We start from the raw sequence: 21,689 nt of genomic DNA, 5'->3' as shown, positions 1-21,689 counted from the left end.
TGATTCTCTTCTTTTATTAATTAACTCCCTAGTTCGTTTATATGTCAATATTATAATGATAATTAATAAACAAATATATATAGTTAATAAACAAAGCAAAAATACACATAGATATATACATATAATTGCGTGGAGCTTAAAATAGAAATGACTCTAATTTATTTTAGGGACTTCTATGTGCTATATAACATTCAAAATTCAAAATTTAGGTTCACTCTAACTACGACAGTAGATGCTTGGTGTTTTTATACACTGAGATGGTCTGATATGAGATTCATCTGCCATGGTTTCACAGCCGTCATGTCTAAATGATAGTAACATGTCTATTCCAATATAAAAAAGCTGTTATCAATGATCCATCACCCAATTTCCTTTCTTTTTTGTCAAATTAAAACGTCATTTTTTTCATTATCGATGAAAATGCATGCCTTGTCTTAATTGCAAGCATTTTAAAACTTAGATTTATGAGTTCTTTTATATATATATATATATATATATTTCACTATACACGATTTATTAAACCGAACTTTATATAATTCATGTACAACTTTTCCTATCAATTTAAGTTCACTTATATTTAAATATTTTAATAATATTCTCATAATTAAAAGTGAATCTACAAGCTCTCTCATTATCAGACAAGATAAAAACACCAAATATCTATTGTGGCAGTTAAAATCAACCTAATTTTTGAGTTTTAAATGGCACAGCACATGAAGTCTCTAACCAGAGTGTATATTTGTGATTGTATTTTTGCTTTGTTTATTAATTATATATTTGCTTTAGCCAATACACAAGTTTTTAAGACAACTCATTCTTGTTAGTATAAAGTTTTCTTACTACCAAAATAAAGATTATGTATTTTAAATTAAAAATTTAAATCAAAATTCATCAATCCAAACACTGCTAAATACTTTGCTAAAAGACAATGATTGTGGAATTTTCTTGCCAATATCAATCTCAATCTGGACAAGTTAATGTCAAGTCTTCAATACAAACAAACATCGCAAAATTACAAAGTGACAAGTGATAATGATATGCTCTTTATCAAACCTTGGCATTAAATAATCTACTTTCCTTGGCAGCCTCCATGAGTGTTTGTCCATTCTTCTCCACATGCATAACAAAACTCATATTTGCACCTTCAATCACAAATAAATCATTTAGTTAATCCATCAACATTTAACTCCTTATTTGCTCAAAATCCTTTTAAAAAAATATTAAATTTAGATCAAATCTCTCATTTAAATTCATAAAAATTGATGACTTTATAAATCAATTTTTTTATCATAATTCTTTTATAATTTTAAATTCTCACTACATCCTAATTATTTAAAATTTTAATCACTTTTATCCCTTTCATTCTCTTTGCATTTTTTATTGTTAGTGCCTTTATCACTCTTACATCTTCTTTCATAACTCACTGATTAAAAAATAAAAATAAATTTGTCACTTTTAATTTTTTGTTTTCCTTTCAATATCCAACTCTCTCTTTATCCTTTGATATTTTTTACACTATCCCCACAAAAAAAAAAAGATAAGTGCGCAAATTTTAAGCATGAGATTCAAATATAGGATTAAAATTTAAATCCAAATTTATCAATCCAAAACAGGCAAAAGTACAACCCTTCCATGTAGATTTGCAGAAGAAAACTGACCTGCAAGTGATATGCAAGCATCCAGTTGTCTTCTCCACATAGAACTTACACTTAGGACACCTTCTCCATTGATTCTCTTTAGCAAGCTGTCTCACAAGCAAATCTTCACTTCCTCTCTCATTCTCATTCAGTTTCTGGTATTCCTCACAATCGACTCCATGATGCCATGGTACATTACATCTTGGACAGAACAATCTGTGGCAAACAGGGCAATCTGTTTCCTTTGCAGCTTGTTGATCTTCCTCATTCTCAACCAGCAACATAACTGAACAATCCTTAAAGGGGCAATAAATTGTTGGGAGTTGCAGAAACAGAGCTTCACACAGAGCCTGATCCCACCTTTCAAGCAAGTCCTTGGGAAGCCATGGCCGACAAGCTTCCATCTCAAAAACACTCTTACAATCCAAACCAGGACACGAAACTGATGTTATGCTGTCTTGGATTTTTGTGGCCACATGTTTTGTCACACAATCAGAGCAAAACGAATGGTGGCATGTTTGGCTCTTGATCATCTCGGTAGTTCGTTTAATTTCTGTGCAGATTTCACAAATGACTTGCAAGGATTCAACTGCTCTATTTGAAGATTTCACATGCTCTGTTACTTGGTTTGGCCAAGAAGAAGAAGAAGATGACGATGATGATGGTGATGATGACGATGGGAGGTTTTCATGAGGAATGATGAACTTCTGGTACTGCGAGCGCGGAGGATAACGATCATCAGTGAATGGGACATGTTGATCATGTTCATGTTGGAAAAACAGAGCAGAGAAAGATGGGTATTCAACGCAGAGAAGTTCAGTGGCAACAAAAGTGAAGAAGAAAGAAAACAAGAAGAACAATTCGTAGAGAAGATCAAAGAAAGAGTCTTGAGCCATGGGAGTGTACGGTAAGGTTATAAAGGTGTAAAGAAGAAGACAAAGTAAAGTTCAGCTCTACTTTACTGATGATCATATATAAAGATTGAGATGCGTGCTTTGGAAGAAACTGAGCCAGAAAGGCTTTTGTGCCAAAAAAAAAAAAAGTCAGAAAGGCTTCAGTTATTATCAATATACTGCTAAAACGATGAAGCCGGATTTATTAAAAAAGTTCAATCTAGCAAAAGTGTTTAGGGAAAATTTCACTGCATTCCCTACCTAAATTTCTTGGCAGTAACTCCTCTAAATTCTGGAACGTTTCACTTGGACTAAATTGGAATTAAATTTTTGAGTAAAATGACATAAATAACCTCAATCAAATACAGCATAAACTGTACAAGGGAGGAGGAATCTGTGATAGCATAAATTGGATGGCTGCTATGGCGTCAAGGGAATTGGAACCGACCGGTTCGGTGTTCACACCCCCACCTCATCTAGCTACTCTTCTACTCAGATTTGAATCATCGGTTTAGTGTTGACAATGATCAGCATTATTCTGACACTGATAGAGAAAGAATTGGATGGTTTTAAATTCATTTTCTTCTCACAAAACAAGAATCTGATGCTCTTGACAAGAACATCTACCCACCACCATTTTCATTAACCAGCCATGGCGGAAGATCAATTTCAAGCAGCTGGAAACTGGTGGGACAGATCAACCAGAACCTTCAGGTTCGACACTGAGGCTTCTCAATCTTCCTCCTCCATCCCCAACTTCACTTGGCAACATACAGATACGAGAAGAAGTCCATTGTTCTCCACACCCCTAGCAAAACTCATGCTGGCGCCTGCAAAATCAAATTCTATCAACAAACTCGTTCATATTAAGTAAGAGGAGAAAAACACATTCTCATCATGTGAAGTGAAGTATATTCTTTCACTACCTAATCTCTAAAATTTTAAAACAGACAAAAAAGTTTGACCTGGGTTGTTAGTTACCTGTCAACTAAAACTAGTAAGCCAGAGGCAAGAACTTTCTCATACACAGTTAGTTGAAGTGTGATTGCTTCAGTATGAAGTAGCAGCAAGAAAACTGACATGCAAGTGATGTGCAAGCATCCATCAATCCTCTCCGCAAAGAGCCTACACAGCTACACTGTGGAAACCTTCTCCATTTCTTCTCTTTAGCAGGCTCTCTCACAACCAGATCTTCCCTCACTATCTCATTCTCTTCCAGTTTCTGCAATTCCTCACACTCAACTTAAGGATGCCATGCCACATTACATCTTGCACAGAACCGTCTTTGGCAAACAGGGCACTCTGCTTCCCCTATATCTTGTTGATGATCTTCTTCCTCATTCTCAATCAGTAACATAGCTGAACAATCCTGGAAGGGACAGTAATATATAGGGGCTGCCAGAAACACAGCTTGACACAGAGCCTGATCCCACCTGTGAAGCAAGTCCTTGGGAAGCCATGGCCGACAAGCGTCTAGCCCAATATCACTTTTACAATCCAAACCAGGACACGAAACTACTGCAATGCTGTCCTGAATTTTTGTGGCCACTTGTTTTGCAACACAATCAGAGCAAAACGAGGGGTGGCATCTCTGATTTCTGAACATCTGGGAAGTCTTTTTACTTTCTGCACAGGTCTCGTAGATGACTTGCTACAATTCACAAGCTTCATTTGAGGATTTCACGGGCTCGGTTTCTGGGGTAGGGCAAGTGTCAGCCATTTTTAAAGGAAAAGACGATGATGAAGATCAAGATAAAAGGAGCGAAGAAGAAGAAGATGAAGATGACGACGACGACAGATCATTTTGTGGGTTTTGGGAAGTGATCAAGGAGGAGTAGAGGGTTTCCTGAAACTGCAAGCGTTGAGCAAATTCATCATCGGTAAAAGGGGTGTGATCGTCGTCTTTATCCTCGTGAAACAGAGCTGACAGGAGAAGATCAGAGGCAGCGTCTTAAGCCATATTTTTTAGTGTTCGTTGGTGCGAAGAAGGCCGAGTGATTCAGCTTTACTTTGAAAGTGTTGGTTTTGTGAGTTACTCCATAATGCAAAGTGCGCGTTGCTCGGAAGTAACTTCAGCAATAAAGTTTGACTCTCTATCTAAAGTCCTTGTGGGGTCAGTTCAATTCTTTTTCACATTATCAAAGCCGTAAAAGATGAAACGAATAAAGAGATAGAAAAAATTAAAAGGAGAGAATAAAAGGGGAAATTATTATTTATTTTATAAATATAAGTATCCTTAATAAAAACATGATATTTTTTTCTTCAAATTTGAAAAACAAAAAGTAACAGAGTAAAAAAATGTTCAAACTTTTACTTTTCATAATAACTTTTAAATTTTTTTGTTTTTTAAAACAGATAATAGAAAATATATTTTTAAACGGCTTTTTAATTTTTCAGAAAAAAATTATTCTAAAAAAATAATCAAACAAATTTTAAGAGAACTTTCTTATATTTTCATTGCCACAACTCACAATACAGCTGAGAAGTTTTATAATAAAAGAATATTATAGTCTAATCAAAATCATCAATCAACTATTCACCTCTCATTAATCAAAATTAAGATATTAAAAGATACATTAAGATAATAGACATTAATGTAATATCATAATATTTATAATAAAAGAATATTAATTAATATATTATATCATATCAAACCATCCATCAACTGTTCATCTCTTATTTATTTATTTTAAAAGGACATTTTTAAATGCACATTAATGGTGTATTTTTTTCGAATTATTTGTTTATATGCAAATTTGAATAATTCTTTTAATAGGAAACATAGATTTTTTATAAGGAAAATAACATTAAAGTCTCCAGAAAAATGGGCAAAACTTATACATTTAGAATTATATACTCAATATAATTTTATTCAATCAAATCAAGACAAATAAATTTTAATGTGTTGGTAATATTATTAACAAGAATTTATTATGAAATAAATAATCTATAAATATATCTTGATTTAATTGGAAACAAATATTTTAAATATATAATATTAAGAATATAAGCTTTTTCAAAAAAAATTATGCCATCTTAAACATTATTCCATAAAATTTAATAATAAATTTATTTTTTATAATTTTAATTTTAAACATGTGTGTTAAATAAATTAAAATATAAAATTATAAGGAATGAATTGCAAGGGTTAAAGTTTAAGACAAAAATTTTAACCAAGTCAAAACTATAAAAATTGACTTGTACTGAGTCAAACTTTAGATATTGAGTTTTTGATTAAGTTTTTTTCAAAAATATTAATATTAATATTAAGTATATTATAAATAATCGAAACTATAAAACAAAGAAAGAGATAATAATATAAGGTGGAATAAACAAAATTACCTGGAGAGAATAAAAACGCTTTCTTTAATTTCCATCATCACGGTACACCCTAAATATTTCTACACATAAATTCATAACTCCGGTCTAATCAAAATTTACAAATTTGATGATAATAGGAGATATTATAAGATAATTGAGATATTAAAAGATACGATGTGATGATAAAAATTCATCTAATATTATAATGTTCATCATAAAGTTATATTAATTAATCTATTATATAAAATCAAAATCACAATTCACCTACTTAATATCAATCAATTCATCTCTTATTTGCTCATGATATTTTAAAATGACATTTTTCTAAATGCAGATACACTGTATTTTTTAGTCATGTTTTTTATGCAAATTTGAATTTTTTTGAGCAGGAAAAACGGTTTCGTAGTTAAATGTCTCGATTTTTTTTTTCTTTCAGGCCTCAGGCTTAAATTAAAAATTAAATTTAGTTTATAAAAGAAAACTAGAAAGAAAATCAGTCCTCTTGTTTAGATGAACAGGAAAAAATGAAGGGGAAAAAAATAAACAGATATCATAATAATTATAACACCCTTATATTAATATATATTATGAAATTATTAGTGTAAACATAAATTAAAAGTGAAAATTATATTAAAATTAATATAATCAAGTTAATTTTAAATCAAATTACTCGTTAAGAACGCATCTTCATATTATTATATTTCAAAATTAAATAATTTAGTAAAAATATGTTATGTTTACATTTTTAAAATCAAAAAGTGGGCACCTTTTTAAAATTAAATATGATTACGTAAAAATATATATTATACATTAATTATCATAGTACTTATATAAACAAAATCTCCAACACTATTAAAATTAATAAAAAGACAATGTCACTACTACTATTAAAATTAAACATGATACTTATAACTCCAATATATTTGATCATGAAATATTATAAACATCAAGATCAACTTGTCAATATATCACAAGTATCATGATAAAATATCTATATTCACTTAAAAAAAAAACCAACAATTAGAAAAAGCACGACATTCCTGTAAACAAAAAAAGCTAATATCATGTCACCACAAACTAAAAATACTACTATTGTTAGACAAAAGAAATCCAACACCATATCCTTAAAAGCATGATATAATTTTTACATGAATATTTTCTTGATAATCTCTTTTTAAATATTACCATCACTTATAAACTTGTTAACTAAACTTGGTATCTCTCCTAATAAACAAACTAACATGTACAATCATGCAAACAAGTTGTATAATATATATGCATATGATGTTCCCAATTTTATATAACACATGGCGGCAGAGCCATGTTGGATTAAGGGGGTACATTTGAAAAAAATTATAGTGGGGCATATAAAATTTACAACTTTACATCCCTACTCTTGATATTTTGCACCTTTTTAATTAAATGAAGAATACTTAGACTTAAAAACTTATTAAATATATAATATTTTATTGATCTAGATAAAATATAAAGAACATATTTACATTACAAGACTATATCAATCAGTCATAACATAATTATTATTTTTTAAAAAAATGTTAATTTTTTATTAAATTATTTCGTATCCCCTAACTTTGGGTTTTAACTCTTGCCACTACATATGACTCAAGTTCATAGGATTTCTATTGGCCGCTTCAAAGTTAATTAATTGTTTAACTTCGTATTCAAAATCCATAATTTCTCTTTCAATATCCTTGATTGTTTCTTTGTTGTTATGATTGTTCATTTATATAACAATTCAAAACCATGTCGCTATACATGGACACAAAGTTGCAATGGAAACATTTTGAAGGGCCATCTGATCGTAGGGTAGAAGTTTGTTGCTGCTTTTCATGTTCTTTTTATTTTCTCGTCTATGTCAGCCCAAGAAATATTATTCTCATTAGCTTCTTTATGTAATCATTTTATTTTACTGGTGATTGTTAACCGGTCTTTTTTTTTTTTTTTGAAAATCTGTCTGACTACATATTTATTTTTATATAGACTTCCTCATATGAAAATGATTTTTTTATTACTCCCTTCTTTCGATTGATTTCATTTATAAATTACTTTCAAAGAGTTTTAGTAGAATCAATAAAAATTTTAAAATTCATTAAGTCTATCAAAAAATTGAATAAACTTTCAATTTTACTTATATTAAATATATATAATTTAGTAGTGTATTTTCTCTCATCAATGTTTAATGTCAGATAAAAGGAGAATTATGTAAGAAAATTTGATGAGATGATTTATAATACCAAAAAAAATAAATCTCTCTTTATCTTATAAATAAAATTAAAGGGAGAATACACTACCACTTTCTTGTTCTCTATTTGTATTGATCTTCTTCATACAAATATTGTTCATTGCTAAGCACTGAAACCTCTTTTCTTATTATTTTTTTGGTTCAAAATTTGTGAAAGATAGATAGAGGATTATAGGCTTCTTCAATGAATTATAATTTCTTCATTCTCTCTTAGATGTGTAAAGCATAGAAATATTTGGGGCAGGAAAAAAAAAAGAAAATGAACTGAAGTTCTCTCTATGTTTTTTATTTGGAAGAATTGGTGAAAAAGACCTACTTGGAAAGGAAATTGTGCCCAAGGACTAAATGAAAGTTAAGAATTAAACTCATTATAATATTCAAAAAAGGATGGGATGAATGGATCAAAATGTCCTACACCCATTCAACATTGCTATTCATTTGCATTTTGAGCTCCCACCTCCATCCACGAGCATCCCTCCTTGCTCACTTTATCGTCTCCACCATTGGCCTACCATTTTCTACCACCATGGCTTGTGTTCTCTTTGTTTTCACTGAGCTTGCCCACTGTTCATTCTCATTATGTCTTTCCACAGTCCATTTCACCTTATTCTCCCTTCAACTACCATTGATTGTGTTTCTCTGCCAACTCAATATCTCTTCCTCATCACTAACTTCCATTTGTTGTTGAGCTTTTGTAGGATGGGTTCTTTTTGAAGCTAGAAGACTTTCTCTATTAGATGATTCGCCAATTCTTCATCTTCTTTTACTTTCATGGACTTTGATTTTGATGCCAAAATTTTCCAGAAGAATCTAACTAGGAGTAAGAACTATAATTAGAAAGGGTTTGGGCATAAGGAAGCCACTTGAACTTATGAATCGTGAATACACCAGTATGTTTCAAGAGATGGAATTCAATATGTTTGTGACTATATTGTTGCCATATAATTAGTTGTAAATGTCCTACTAAATAATTATTTAATCCCAAAATAAACCATCTTCAACAAAATTAAGAATATCTTCAAAAGAAATTGTTATTATGTGTTGCTTCCATACTCATATTGTATAGATGGGGAGTAGTTTATTGAGTTTTTGGGATGTTGATACAGGTGGTACCACCCATTACTTGTGCCATAAAAGATTAGATTTAATTAGTTGCTGTAATTCCTGTGGATGGGAAGGAGGGACTAGTAGATGTTTGTATAACTGAGCTTAGAGGTATTATGGGTAAGAATTTTTGTAAAGTATAGATGCTTCTTCTTCACCTATGTTATCTTGGTCAAATCATTACAAGGGAGTATATTTTTTGCTTTTACAAGTGACATTGAATATATGCTATTTATTGAGGCTTTACAATAATTCTCCTTTTCTTGGTTATGTGAAGGACATTTGACAAGTGTTTTTGGTTCTCTTTCTTGTTTCAACTCATTTTTTTGTTTGGTTGTCTATTTCTAGAATCTTAATATAACTATCTTGCTTTATATTTTCACAATATCATAAATATCATTGTGCAATTATTGGCCACTTTTTTAGTAGCATTATTCCTTATTGTTGATCAATCTTCCTATGGTTTTGATTATAGTTCTTACTTGGTTCAACAATCATGATATAATTGTAAACTATGTGTTTTTGATATAATTGTAAATCATCTATTCTAATATAATTGCCATATGCTTTTATTGTTTGGATCAAAACTAAAAGCAAATCATACAATGAAGATTTTTTTGGCTGACAAAACTTATCAATTTGTGTTGAGAAAATATTATTTGATTTATAATATGAAGTTCAAGGTAATGGTTCAAAAACTATAAAATCTTCTAATATATTGCATGAAGATTGAAAGAATGATTTGATTATTAAATATAGCCACTTACAGAATTTAACACTTTAAGATATAGTTTATGTAAAATTTTAGTTCTTATTGTACTCTTACTTTTTAGAATAGTTTTTATATCAAATCTTAAAAAGTTGTTTTACTATTGAATGTTTTTTTGTCATTTTGTACAACTTCTATTGAAAATTAGGAATGAAGTAGAAACAAGATTTCTACCTTCTAATATTGCTGTTGAAATAGAGGAATTGTATAAAAACTATAAAAGTATAGTACATACACTTTTGTTGATCTTGTTTATTCAAATAAATCTATGCTATATTTTAGATGCCTTGTTTTAAAATATATGTGAGCTTTTCATTTTATCATATGCATACAAAATGCAATCATTTTGTTTGGAATCACTTAATTTTGCAATAGATATAATGTAAATGAAATATTTGTCCATGATCCACTTGACTAAATCATTCCTAACATCATAATGAAATCATGTAATTATTTAGAATTTCATAATGAACCTCCAAGAATTTATGTTTCAAGTGTCAATAATATCTTGAGTCTATCATCTCTTTTACCTATTTATGTTTGTAATTTCAATCATTACCTTATGATTGACATATCAGCTTATGGTATTGGATTAATGTTGGTGTGCTGTATATTGTGATTTTGTCTTTAATATGTTTTCTTTGTTATTTGTATAATAAAAGGAAACTTGTTACAACATTATATCACCCCATGTCAGTTGTTGTAGGGAATTTAAATTTCTCACAAGATAATTGTAAATTGTAATGGCATGTTTAATATTCTTTTGAATTACTAGTTGTAATTTTATGGGTGTTGTGTATTAATGCTTAAATGACCCACTTTTTATGGAAATTAATTTTTATTTTAAGTATAATATTTTAGATGCATTAAAGCATAAAGTTTTGGTCAAAGATGAGAAAAAAAATAAGTTCAAGTCAAGAAGCTCTTACACGCATATGATAATTTAAGTGAGCTATAAGAAAATATTGATCAATGAATTTCCTTAAAAGATTGAATGAAAATATGACTGTATTTTGAATTGTACTTATGACTATCTTCCTTATTTGCTTTTTTGTATAGGGTAGGATGTATTTTAACATGGGCTTGATGTTATTCTTTTACCTCGTGATATATTTTTTGATATAAGGTACCCTATGATCTTTATTTATCATTTTGATTGTATTTGACAAAAGATAGAATAAACCTAATGGAATTATTGTTCTTTCATTAAAATTTTTGTCGTTCATTCTTTCTCTTTACATTTACTTGTTTTTTAAGAACAATTTAGTTGTCCTTCATGTTACATTGTTGAATTTGTTTATAGGTTAATATAACTTGCTATACAATGCATAATATTTAAACAAAAGAAGAACTTATTGTGAGTGTTACTTTATTTGTTTTTTATATAGAGTAGGATGTACTTTATCATGAGCATGATGCTGTTCTTATTCCTCATGATATATTTTTTGATTTAGGGTGTTAGAATTAAAGGGTGCAAAGGTTCTGATTTAGGTACAAGGGTTTTGGCTTATGGTGCAATACTTCTGACTTAAGGTACATGTGTTGTGGCTTAAGCGCAAGAGGTATGGCTCGGGCACAAGAGGTATGGCTCAAGTGCAAAGCTTCTAACTTAAGCGAAAGGGATCTAGTTTTATAATGTAAAGCTTTGACTTAGACATTTTCATGTAATTTATAGCTATTTTCATGTAATTCAACGGCATTGACAATGGTGCACTTTCTATACGTTTGATTTATATGTAATATGCTAGATATTACATATAAATTATTTGTCAAGCATGCTCATGAATTTTTTCATATATTGATTTACATGTAATTTGTAGTCATTCTTGTATAATTTAAGGGTACTGGTAGGGACATGTTTCCTATGTGTTTGATTTACATATAATCTATTAGAGATTACATACATATTATATGTAAATCATTCCTTAGTCATACTCGTGAGTTTCTTCACATATTGATTTACATATAATCCATAATCGTTTTCATGTAATTCTAGGGGATTGATAGAAGTGTGCTTTCTATGTGCTTGATTTTCATGTAATCGCTAAAGATTACATGTAAATTATTCCTAAGGCATACTTACCAATTTTTTTATATTGATTTACATGTAACCCATAGTTATTTTCATATAGGGGATTGACAGGATCGTGCTCTTGTGCATTTGATTTACATGTAATCTGCTAAAAATTACATGAAAATTATTCCTCATGTATGCTTGTAAATTTTTTCTCATATTGATTTACATGTTTTTAGTTGTCATTTTCATGTAATTATAGGGCATTGACAATGGCCCAATGGGCACTCTCTGTGTATTTGATTTACATGTAATTGTTCAAGCTAGAAGCCTTGGATCATAAGTCAGAAGCCCTTATACCATAAGCCAAATTTCTTACACTCAAGGCAGAAGCCTTGCACTCTGAGCTTAAGCTTTACATAGGTTAGATTCCTTACATCCAAGCCAAAAGTCTTACATCTTAAGCCAAAGTTCTTGTACCTTTTGATTGTTGACTTTACATGTAATCATTAAGGATTACATGTAATAAAGTGGTGTTGAGTTTTTCTGATGACATTTTCCAGCAACCCTTTACTTTTCGATCAGAGCCTCGGTAAGCATATTGTCAACTATCAGAGGAGTAGCTAGAGCTTTAGTAGGAGGTCGTCGGAGCTAATTTTGTACCCTTTCCTTAATTTTTTTAGTTGACATAGAGGAGTGTTTTGATCATTTGATCAAATTGTTTTATGAATAAAACAATAGGCTTGGTCTTTCAATCTACTTTGGTCCCTGAGCACAATTTTGGTTTCTACTAGGTCTTTTCTACTAATTTTTCCTTTTTATTTTTTATTTTGTTCTCTAAGCTGCTGAATTTTTTGGCAAGGTCACAATATAATAAATTTCCCTGACGATGTGGCCAAAAAAATTTCCTTGATGATAAATTTTTTCTTGTACGCTTATATAGAATTGAAACGTAACCCAATAACAATTGCGCTTAAAATGTAAATTAAGTTCAAAGAGTTGAGGGATACGGGGTGCAAAATTAAAATTTAATCAGAGTGCTTCATAATTGGGCCCACATGCATTTTTTTGGGCCGGTTGGCCCAATGAACACCCCCTAAATGAATCTCCATCAATCAGTGTGTTTGCGCGCGCGTGTGGCGTTGCAAAGTTGAAGCATATATAGGGACAATGACAAGTGAGGACCCTATAAAAATATTAATGTCAAATTAGTATTTTTTTTCCTTCTAACACTAACATTTTTAAATTTAATAATTTTTTCCCATATTCCAATACTAAAATTATTAATTAAATATAAATGTTCTTGTACAATCTCTAATTTTCATTTTCCTATATATATATATATATAAAGGTTTTCAAGCAGTGGCCTCATACCACAAATAAAAACAAAGTTGATATTATCCATCTCCAAGTAACTACGAATGACGATTAATGCACATCAAAACATATATATATATATATATATATATTACATTATAAATTATAATATTATATACTCCTTCTATTAAAAAATGTAAAGTATTTTCAATCGAATCTTACCCTCAATAAAGTAGTTATTTACTTTTCAACTAACCCTATCTTTCTATATTCATCACTATTAAATACTCTACAATAAATATAAAATCATTATCAATATAGATATTTTTTTTAAAAAAAAGTAATGATTACACCTCAAAAAACTAAAAATACTTTATATTTTTTAACATTCAATTTTTAAAAAAATGTTTTATATTTTTTAATGATGAGAGTATTTTTTTTTTTGCTGTGGGCACTAACTAGAGAAAATTATTAAACAGCAATGAATTGATATATATATATATATATATATTCTTAATTGGTGTTTCAAGATTTGGACATGATGACGAAGCAATTAGCTAAGCCAGGCATATGATCAAGATGTTGACCCACTAGTCAAATCAATTATTACGCACAAGGTGCTTGGAATTGATGTAATATAATGGATTAGGTTTACCAACAAAGTTATAGTACCTGTCGTAGGTCTTACTTTGAAATTATCAGAAAATTACTATTACTATACATACATTGTTAGGTTTCGATATCAAGGGTGGTTGATGTTGGGTGTTTATTGACACTTTCTTTTTTTATAGCTCTTTTTGTGTCACCAATCCACACCTACTTACCATCCAATATCAAATTGATGAATTTTAAAGGCTAAAATTATCATTTCGTGCAAATATATCCAAACGTCTCTATTATGTATCAAAATTAATTATAAATTAAAAACTATAATTTTCTCAAAAAGATTCAAACATCTATGATATATGTCAAAATTAAGTATAACGAGAATTTAATTATAAGAAGTTGAGATTGAAAAACATATACAATTCTATATATAAATCATTTCTATTTACCTTACTAGAATAAAGAGAAATAGTTAAATTATTGATGTTGTTAGAAAAAAAGAAAGAAATTTTCTAATTTATTTTTATTAAATATGTCATCTCTAAAAATATTTTCTTCTTCATAAGTAAAATTTCACCTTACTCATAAAAAATTGTAAAAGAGTAAAATTAAAAAATAATTAATGATATGCCTTCTTATATAAAGTGACTCATTGTTCTTCACAAGTTGAATGTTGTGTTTTAGCAACAAAAACTAGACGTGCCGGAGATGCGGAGTCTCATAAACAAATACATGGTCCTCGGCCTTCTTTTTCTCAATTTACCTAAATGTGAAGATGCAAATAAATCAATATAAAGGGTGTTTTGATTAATAAAAAATAAAGTACAAAGTTGCAGTGATTATAACTTATAAATTGAAAATAAAACCTAAGTCAAATTATGAAATATAGGGTAAATGAATTGAAAAAGTAAATCTAAGATTGTTTCTAATATAGGTTGTGTGTCCGGTTTGTTGTTACTTGAGAACTTTTTACAATTGTATGCTTGAAATTATTGTGCTTGAAAAATCTGGAGCCTATATGCAAAATATTCGTGATCACTTAGTATGGCCCCGTGATACTCATGGCATGTAGATAATGATCTTATGTCTATTTAACAACCTTTAATATCTAGTCGTTTTGAGTTTTAAGGGTCACATTGAGTATGTGCATGGCACGACTTATTTTAAAAGCAAATTGAGCCTTACTTTTATCTGATATTGGGTTTGAAGCTTCATTTTAGGCCCAAACACTTATAAAAAGAACTATCATTTTTTTAGAAGGTAATTAATATATGCATACAGCCAAAAATAATATAATAAAAAGTTTGTATAAAGGCTCAAAAATATAACACACATATATTATAGGTTAAATGGTAAATTAGTCCTTAAACTATACGTTTAGTAGTATTTGGGATCCTAAATTTATTTTTGGTATATTGTTCTCCTTCAACTTTTGAAAATGATGCAATGTGGCTCTTATAATTAACAAAAATTAACTTTGATCGTTAATTGATCTAAAAAATGACATAGAAGGATCTTAAAAGTTATATAAAATGATAAAAAAAATTAAAGTAAAAGATCCAAAAATTATACACAAGAACCGAAACATAATATATATATATATATATATATAAAATTTAATAGTGTACTTCCTCTCATCAACATATAATTGGAGGTAAAAGGAGAAATCTGTAAAAATATTTAATGACATAACTTACAAGGTAAAAAACAATCATTCTCTCTTTATTTTATAAATAAAATTGGAAGGAGAATATACTACCACTTTCTACTTTTCTATTTGTGTTGATTTTTCTCATACTAATATTGTTCATTGCTAAGCACTGAAATATTTTTTCTTTTCTTTTCTTTTTTTCAAAATTTGTGACAGATAGACAGAGGATGATAGGATTTTTCAATGACTTATAATTTCTTCATTCTCTCTTAGATGTGTAAAGCAGGAAAAAAAGAAGAGAGCAGAAAATGAACCGAAGTTGTTCTCCATGCTGCTAAATTTTTAGGCAAGGTCACAATATAATGAATTTCCTTGATGGTAATTTTTTTTGACACTTGGATAGAATATAAACGTAACAAACAACAATTATGCTGAAAATGTAAATTAAGTTCAAAGAGTTGAGGTGTAGGGTGCAAAATTAAAATTTAATCATAGGGTGTTTCATAATTGGGCCCAACCAGGATTTTTGGGGCGGTTGGCCCAATGAATACCCTTAAATGAATCTCCATCAATTATATGGAACCCCCTTGTGTGGGATCCAAGAATCAGCATCTAACAGAACCGAAGCTGTAAATTGTTGGGCCTCATTTGGGTCTGAAAGGACTTTAACACCGGGCCAGTTCACTCTCCCAGATGTGTTGGACCCAGGCCCATAATTGTTAAACTCCACATACGTCACCTTATCGGTAGGCTGACCTTGCATCTCTTCCCAACCCGTGGGGTCCACCATAGAGTCAATGAACGAGTCAATGACGGCGACGGTGGAATACGGCCTCCATGGCCTCCCCAGTGTCGCTCGGACCTTGGACTTCATGGCGGCGTCCTCGGGGGCCATCGTGAAGTGGCAGTGTTGGAAGGCGAAGGCAGTGTGGTCGTCGGGGCTGCGACGGGACTGGGCGGTGAAGGTGACGTAAGGGCGGTAGCGAGCGTAGAGGTTGCAGTCCTGGAAGAGGGCGGCGGCGTCGCCGTAGATGAAGTCGACGGTGCCGTAGATGTCACAGTTCTTGTAGAACTGGCGGCCGGCGACGGCCCAGAGTGTGTCTTGGAAGCCTTCGATGGAGCATTGGAAGAAGATGCTGTTGTTGGCTTCGTTGCGAACCGCCACAGCGGCGCTTGCTTTCAATCCGGCCGAGTTCATCAGCCCTATGTTCTCGGCGACGAACCCTTCTCCATAGACATCTACGAAGTCAATTACATAATTGCAAATTGCAAATTATTAATTAATTATAAAATAACTGATCACATATAATTTATATAAATCATGAGCGATGTAGTTTATGTGTGAGAAAACGACTTTTTAACCCAGGAGGGAAAAAGAAAATTCAGAAAATTCTAATGATGATAGTGCAAATAGGGGGGAAAAAATTATATGGTTATCAAATGATATTCTATCCTCAGCAAAATTTTAGGTGAATTCAGGGAAAAATTGGTCCGGTGAGTTGAAAAAAAAATTGATTTTTATAATTAATTCATGTTTAAGGTAAGATTAGAGGAAGATATAGTCATGTCCAGAACATGCGTCATTATATTATTAAATATAAATTTACAAAATTATTAGAAGTATAGTTTAAATTTAAAATTAAATATTTTGTGTACACGACAACCGTAATATTTTGATTATATATATTTATAATATGGGGAAATAATTTTTTTATTGATAATCATAAACAAGGTTCAATAATAAAATTGATTTAAAATAAATTACATTAGAAAGTAAAACTCGTGTCCATGAATACTCAATCATGAGATAAAAAAAATTGTGACATTATATCACAGACGAAAATAAAAGATACGATGGAATAGTGAAAAACATATATTATCAATTTGATGATTAATTACTATATCTATGTACCGGAAATATATGCTTATGTGTGTGTGTAGCACTAAATTACTTTCTCTCAAAATTATTTAGAGAGAGAGAATGTGTCTCTAGTCTTTCAAGATTTGAACCTACATGACAAAGGTAGGCTCTGGTTTACTTTTTTTTTTTTTTTAAGGCAAAGGTAGGCTTATGATAAAAATGTTGACTTCCTTTTTTTTTTTTTGGTAAAAGAAAATGTTGAACCTTTGATCAATTATGTAATGGATTAGGTTTACCAAAAAAGTGAAACACAGTAGGTCTTGTTCTGGTGACCCGAAATTATCAGAAATTATTTATTACTACATATAGATGTTAGGTTGCGATGTCAAAGGGGGTTGATGTTGGGTGTTTGGCACTTTCTTTTTTATACACCTTTTTTGAGTCACCAATCTACCCACTTACCTATCCAATAATTAGTGCATGTTTTGATAGCAAAAATATTAATTAATTTTGAAGACCAAAATCATAATTTTGAAAAAAATATATTCAAACATTTTATTATATGCTAAAATAAATTAGAAACTTAAAGCAATGTTTTTTTTATAAATTATCCAATACTCATTGAAATCAAATCAATCATTGTATTGTTTGGCTGCTAGTCAGGGCAGAATTAATTAGTCAAGATTTAATTATAAGGAGTTGAGATATTGAAAAATACATACAAACTTTATATAACTCACTTCTTGACTTTGTTAAAAAATGAAATAAATTTTATAATATACTGTTATTACACTGCATCATTTTTAAAAAACATTTTCTTTCTCACATGCATGATTTTACTCTACTCATGAAAAATTGTGAAAGGGTAATTAAAATAGAAAAAAAATTAATTAATGATCCACCGTTTTATATAAGGTGTGACTTATAAAATGAACTATCAATTCTTATATAGATAGGAAAAGTATAATATATAATAAAAGTTTGCACAGGGGCTCAAAATATTATATATATATATATATATAATCAGAATCTAGAGCTACGACCACTCTCCTAATCCCCACTATTTCTGTCATTATTGTTGCTATTATGCCCAAACACATGCATCTTATTATTTAGAAAACTACTTTGAGATTCTCACAAAACATTTAAATATTATAAGATTCATCAACAATAATTAGCAAGTTAAATGAAAATGACAAATATTTAAATATTGTGAGGGACTTATGTGTAATTTTTTCTATTATTTAAACCAAGTCAGCATGCATGTAGACTGTTGCATAATTAATTTTGAACACACAAAGTTGTCACGTACGTTGAATCCTAATTGATTTGTTATGAAACGCCCTAACTTTGAAAATATGACAGTCTATTGGCAGTAGAGCAGTTGAGATACAAACCAGCAAATGTATAGTAGGCCAATAATTGCACTCCTAACTTAGTCTGTTATATACTGTATCACTGGCCATTAAATTATATAACGGCGCATATATTTGGAATAATTCATTTTCTTTAAAAAAATTGGGAAACAATGTTATGCACGAACATATAAAAATTTTGGAAAGGATTAACTAATTTGATTAATATTAGAAGTTTAAGTGAGTTAGATGGGGAGGATTTAAAAAGTATTTATAAATGTACTTCTAGACTACTTAACAATAAGACCCTCACATCATCAACAATATAATTTGAGCTTAGGACCTTGTTATTATAGGTCAAATTTTTTATAATTGGACAACTTTGGTTGGCAAAAAAAGATAAGATCAAATTGCATATTCACCTAACACATCAAGGTTATATTCTTTGGTTTCCTTTTATATATATATATATATATATAAACTGGTTCAAACATTCATCATTCGAGAAAGGATGACTATATATATATATAAAGTAAGAAAAATCTCCATCCTTTAAGAGTTTCATATGTACGTATGTGCATTTAACCCATATTTTTCAAGCCAAAATGTCATTAATTAATAGCCATGATAAAAATATCATCAATGAAAGTTTAATCTGAATATATAATCCAAAACCGAGGGAAAAGCCAAAACTAAATAGAAAAGATATATGGTGTCAGTTAATCATATATGAAGTTAGGAAAAGAAAAGGAAAGCCGGCACGTGTGTGTGTGTAAGTGTATGGTGATTTCTATAAGAGATAAAAGTTAAAGAAGTCTCACGTTTAAAAATTAAAAAATAAATTAGGTATAAAGCTCAAGATATGTTTAACTAAGTAGTCTAAGTTATTTTAATGAAATAAACTATCCTTAATTTAATATATTTAATACAAAGAATTTAAGAATTTCTTCAACCCTTGTTGAAAATTCTATTGTCTCTTTTGTCCAAAATAAAGCCCATGATGAACCAAAATGAAATTTTTGTTATAGGTTAAAAAGTGCTTTTTTTTTAAATAAAATAGTAAATATACTCTTCCTATTTTCTTTCCAAATATATTCTTTATTATTTCTTTTCTAAGAAAACGCTTTTTTATATACTAATTACATGCACTTGGATTCTCTGCATCGGAGCAATACAATGACGCAACGAGGTGTATCCATGGGATCAATGTACACCTATCTCTATCCTTACTTCAATGGATGATGGAGATTAATGAATTTATCCAACAAGTAATGTATATATATGTATATATACTAGGTTTTGAGTAAGAAAAGATACAACACACAAATGATTGTATGTGTATATATACATATATATATATAAGAAAAGAGACAACACACAATTGTATGTATGTATGTATGTATGTATGTATATATACCTAGTGTGGTGCCATGGTGAGAGCCGACTATTCTGGTCTGACTAGGGCCGTCGCCGACGAGCTTAATGTTGGTTTTCTCCCGCGGAACCACGACGAACTCCTTATAAGTGCCGCTTCGGACTTGGATGGTGTAGGGGGTTTCACTGAATTCTGGAGCTTTGGCTATGGCTTCACTCACACTTCCATAATCTCCATCTCCGTCCTTGGACACTATAACCACTGACACCTCGTCGCCGTGGGAACACAGTGATGACAATATAGAAGTTGAGAGGAAGATGATGAGAACTAACACAGTACTCGTCATTATGGATGACTCCACGGAAGAACCACCTAGCTAGCTCCCTTTAACCTCTTTTTAGTCTGGTTTGGATTCACTGTATGCTGTGTGCATTTTTATATGGCCACTTGCGTGCACTGATAAACATGTTGGATGAGAATCATGTTGACTTTTTGTTCACCTTCTCCGTACCTTTTTTATTGGATATATATATATATATATATATATATATTTGAGGTTGTTCTTCGGTTAGACCTCTTGAGAGAGTAGTTATACTTGCATCCTCCCACTTCCAATTTTTTTTTTTTTTTAAGTATGTTTAGAAATTGACGTTTTGAAGTATGCATATGTCATGTAACGTAACCTAAATTGTTCTGCAACCTTTTGAAGGGCGTTAATAATGTTGTAAGAATATGGAGGAGGAAACATACCTAATGAGTTGCATCGGTTGGATCTTATGCGGGAACAGAATTACCGTAGGAACTCAATTCAGGTTCACAACAAATGCATTGAGGAGAAAGCAAGGGAAGGAAGTTTCTGTTCCGGGAGAGAAAAATGCAGAGCTTTTAAGCGGCTTCATGCACCCATACATGTATAACTCCCACACACTTATGGGATAGTTTTCAAACATGCATGAGTATTAATTGTCCCCTCTCATCATGGCTTTGAATTCTAAGGGGGAATATAAAATGCCATTTGTTAAACGGTTATTTGGAGAATTTTTATGTAAATATAGGTGGGAGTTCATAAAATTATTATAAATGGTTATGCCCAGAACCATTTAATAATTGAAGCAATTACTCAATGGGTATTAGAAATAATCATTGAATAGTGCTGTAAATTTTTTATTTTAAAAAATTTAGAGACTATTTGTTTGGGCTAAATATGAAACGTTGCTTAAATAGGTCACAAAGTTAATTGAGCTGAATAATTAAAGTATCATGCTTAATATAAATGAAAGGGGTCGGCCTCAAGGCTCAATAAAAGCCACAATAAATAAACACGCCAAAATTTCGTCAGCTGTAAATATTAAACTATTGGCATGAAGTCATGATCTTAAATAATGCTGAAATCTACGTCCAAGCATTTTGATGAAACAGATTGGTTATCAAAATGGAGAGCATGGAATGAAAACTTTACCATGAGTTTTATGAGATCTCTGATTTTTTGACAAAACATGTTAGGTTTTAAGAAAAAGAGCTAC

General features: G+C 30.4%; 3 protein-coding genes across 4 annotated transcripts; all 3 read right to left on the bottom strand.

The window, feature by feature from the left end:
- Positions 1-1,010: 1,010 nt before the first annotated feature.
- On the bottom strand, positions 1,011-4,538 carry LOC129289568 (E3 ubiquitin-protein ligase RSL1-like). Of its 2 annotated transcripts, XM_054926353.1 has the most exons (4): positions 3,512-4,538; positions 2,884-3,360; positions 1,659-2,350; positions 1,011-1,142 (listed from the first exon to the last, which is right to left on the bottom strand). In XM_054926353.1, exons 2-4 carry the CDS (start codon positions 2,899-2,901, stop codon positions 1,070-1,072), a joined length of 783 nt encoding a protein of 260 aa, XP_054782328.1. In that variant the 5' UTR covers positions 2,902-3,360; positions 3,512-4,538; the 3' UTR covers positions 1,011-1,069. The 2 variants fall into 2 exon arrangements, with proteins under 2 accessions (XP_054782328.1, XP_054782327.1); XM_054926352.1 differs by lacking the exons at positions 2,884-3,360; positions 3,512-4,538 and having other exon boundaries at positions 1,659-2,801.
- LOC129289272 (uncharacterized) lies at positions 3,263-4,136 on the bottom strand. Its single transcript, XM_054926051.1, has 3 exons — positions 3,825-4,136; positions 3,611-3,752; positions 3,263-3,360 (listed from the first exon to the last, which is right to left on the bottom strand). The coding sequence occupies exons 1-3, from the start codon at positions 4,134-4,136 to the stop codon at positions 3,263-3,265; spliced, it is 552 nt and encodes a 183-aa protein (XP_054782026.1).
- An 11,376-nt stretch (positions 4,539-15,914) lies between the features above and the next one.
- LOC129288871 (pectinesterase 2-like) lies at positions 15,915-20,584 on the bottom strand. The gene is made up of 2 exons (XM_054925673.1): positions 20,209-20,584; positions 15,915-16,814 (listed from the first exon to the last, which is right to left on the bottom strand). The coding sequence occupies exons 1-2, from the start codon at positions 20,510-20,512 to the stop codon at positions 16,144-16,146; spliced, it is 975 nt and encodes a 324-aa protein (XP_054781648.1). The 5' UTR covers positions 20,513-20,584; the 3' UTR covers positions 15,915-16,143.
- Between the last annotated feature and the right edge of the window lie 1,105 nt (positions 20,585-21,689).

The sequence above is a fragment of the Prosopis cineraria genome, unplaced genomic scaffold, assembly GCF_029017545.1.
Source record: "Prosopis cineraria cultivar Desert tree isolate PC_DT_omini unplaced genomic scaffold, ASM2901754v1 PC12, whole genome shotgun sequence".
Lineage (NCBI taxonomy): Eukaryota > Viridiplantae > Streptophyta > Magnoliopsida > Fabales > Fabaceae > Prosopis > Prosopis cineraria.
This window is presented reverse-complemented; position numbering and strand designations above follow the sequence as displayed.